The sequence below is a fragment of the Carassius auratus genome, chromosome 14 (assembly GCF_003368295.1).
Source record: "Carassius auratus strain Wakin chromosome 14, ASM336829v1, whole genome shotgun sequence".
Classification (NCBI taxonomy): Eukaryota; Metazoa; Chordata; class Actinopteri; order Cypriniformes; family Cyprinidae; genus Carassius; species Carassius auratus.
In genome coordinates, this window is record NC_039256.1 from 33,265,798 (window position 1) to 33,267,695 (window position 1,898).

Below are 1,898 nucleotides of genomic sequence, written 5' to 3' on the forward strand. Positions count from 1 at the left end.
GTCACAGAACGGTTGTTTCATGCGGAGATGTTCCAGTTCCTCCAGGAGCGATTCCTCACTTCCAGTCAAACGTCCGGCCGACCAGCTGGAAGAACTCCTGGTTGGGTTGGTGGAAGAAGTCGTGGAGTTTGCGCAGGAGTTCAGGTGCGAGGCGTGGATGTGTGCGTCCCTTAGAGCCGTGCAGGCATCTCTCGCGCCGGCGGTCGCGCAGACAGAAGAAGCCCTTGGTCTGGTTGAAGTAGAAGTTGGAGGCGTTTATCTGCGGCTCCAGATGAAGGAACTCCTCCACCTTCTTCATCTCCGGAAGAGGGTTTCGGATCAGCGCGTCTCCGTCCACGAGATGGATGTGGCTCCTGGGGAACAGCTGGAGCCAGCGTCGCATGTGGACGTGATACAGACTGCGGTTCAAGGCCTTGTAGTGGAGGTCGAGCTCTCCGCGGTGCATCAGCAGCGTCTCGAGCGTCTGCTGGAGCTTGTGTTTCTCCAGACGCTTGTGATACATCTGTGTGTAATCAGACAGCAGTCGCTCCGTCGGCTCGCGCACGATCAGCAGCAGTCGTGCGTGGGGAATCATCCGTCGGATGCGCTCAGGAACACGGGCGGAGGTGAAGTACGCCGGGGTCTTCTCCACCGTCAGCTGACCCGGCCGGGCGAGCGGCATCTGGGACACGTACCAATCCTCGCCGCGCAGATAGTGACTGTCCCAGTCGAAGAAGTGCAGCTCGCTCGGAGCCGCCACCACATCACTGTGCAGATTCAGCATCTCGATGAGAGCACGCGTGCCACCCTTCCTCACGCCGATGATGATGATGTCGGGCAGGCGGCGCGCGGCGGGGGGGTCAGGGTCGACCGTGGGGAGCGAAGGGGATCGAGAGAAGAAGCAGAAGAGCAGGAGAGCGATGATAACAGCGGCCATCACGAGGAGAAACGAGAAACACTCACACGCTTCTGGAATCAAACACAAACACACTGAGCTCTACCTGAGGAGTATTACAGAATAAAACACCATCTGCTGTTGGAGAAATTTAGTTTTAAAGTTACATTTAATGAAATCTGATTAATCATATGAAACCTTGAGAAATTGAGTAAAAAAAAAAAAAAAAAAAAACAGAAATCTGATTAACATCAACCTGCAATTGAATTATGATTTGTCAGAGTTTACAAAATGTATATGAACCCAATGTAAAGTCAACATGTATTTGTAGGAGTTTTGAAATCTATATGACTCAAGATAAAACCTAAATAAACTAAATAAACCCTGACAGTTAAACATGATCATTCTTCAGAGATAAACACTCACTCTTCTTCTTCTTCTTCTTATATTGATATATTTGTCCGTGAGAGGAAACTCTGAGCTAGACAGAAACACATTATTGAGCTGAACTGAGTCTCTTTAAAAACTATATTTACACAGTAATGCGACACATGACAAGGAAATGAACAGTTTAAAGTTTCTCTCGTGACATAAAACATGCAGGTCTCATCATAACTGTGATCAACACACGAGCGAAGATTACCTGTCGATCAGATCCATGACGAGAAACTTCTTACGAGGAGAAACCCCGCATCTGGAGGATCCTCCGCGAACACACACATACTCTCCCTCTCCCTCTTACACACACACACACACGGTCTCTCTCTTTACTCTCTCACACACACACACACACACACACACACACACACACACACACACACACACACACACACACACACTTTCCTCACTCTCGCTTCACTCACATAAACCCGCTGCGCCCGCGCTGACGTCACCGCGACGACTCAGATGACATCACGCGGCCCCGCCCACCGGCGCCATAGGCATACAGTAAAGGGTTACTCCTCCCCAAAGTGAAAATTTTGTCATTAATCATTTATCCTCAGGTCATTCCAAATCAGTAAAA

The 1,898-nt window shown here is 49.7% G+C and overlaps 1 protein-coding gene across 2 annotated transcripts in view; it reads right to left on the bottom strand.

Moving 5' to 3' along the window:
* The window catches only part of LOC113114399 (heparan sulfate glucosamine 3-O-sulfotransferase 1), a 2,020-nt gene extending 351 nt beyond the window's left edge, over positions 1 to 1,669 (bottom strand). The window contains exons 1-3 of one of the 2 annotated variants that reach the window (XM_026281333.1): positions 1,518 to 1,648; positions 1,301 to 1,355; positions 1 to 948 (exon numbers count right to left, since the gene is read on the bottom strand). The exon at positions 1 to 948 is cut by the window's left edge and continues 351 nt beyond it. In XM_026281333.1, coding sequence (XP_026137118.1) covers positions 56 to 916 — 861 coding nt within the window. In that variant the 5' untranslated portion in view covers positions 917 to 948; positions 1,301 to 1,355; positions 1,518 to 1,648 and the 3' untranslated portion in view covers positions 1 to 55. Of the gene's footprint in view, positions 949 to 1,300; positions 1,356 to 1,517 lie in introns of both variants that reach the window. The other variant, XM_026281332.1, reaches the window with a different exon arrangement.
* Positions 1,670 to 1,898: the final 229 nt, after the last annotated feature.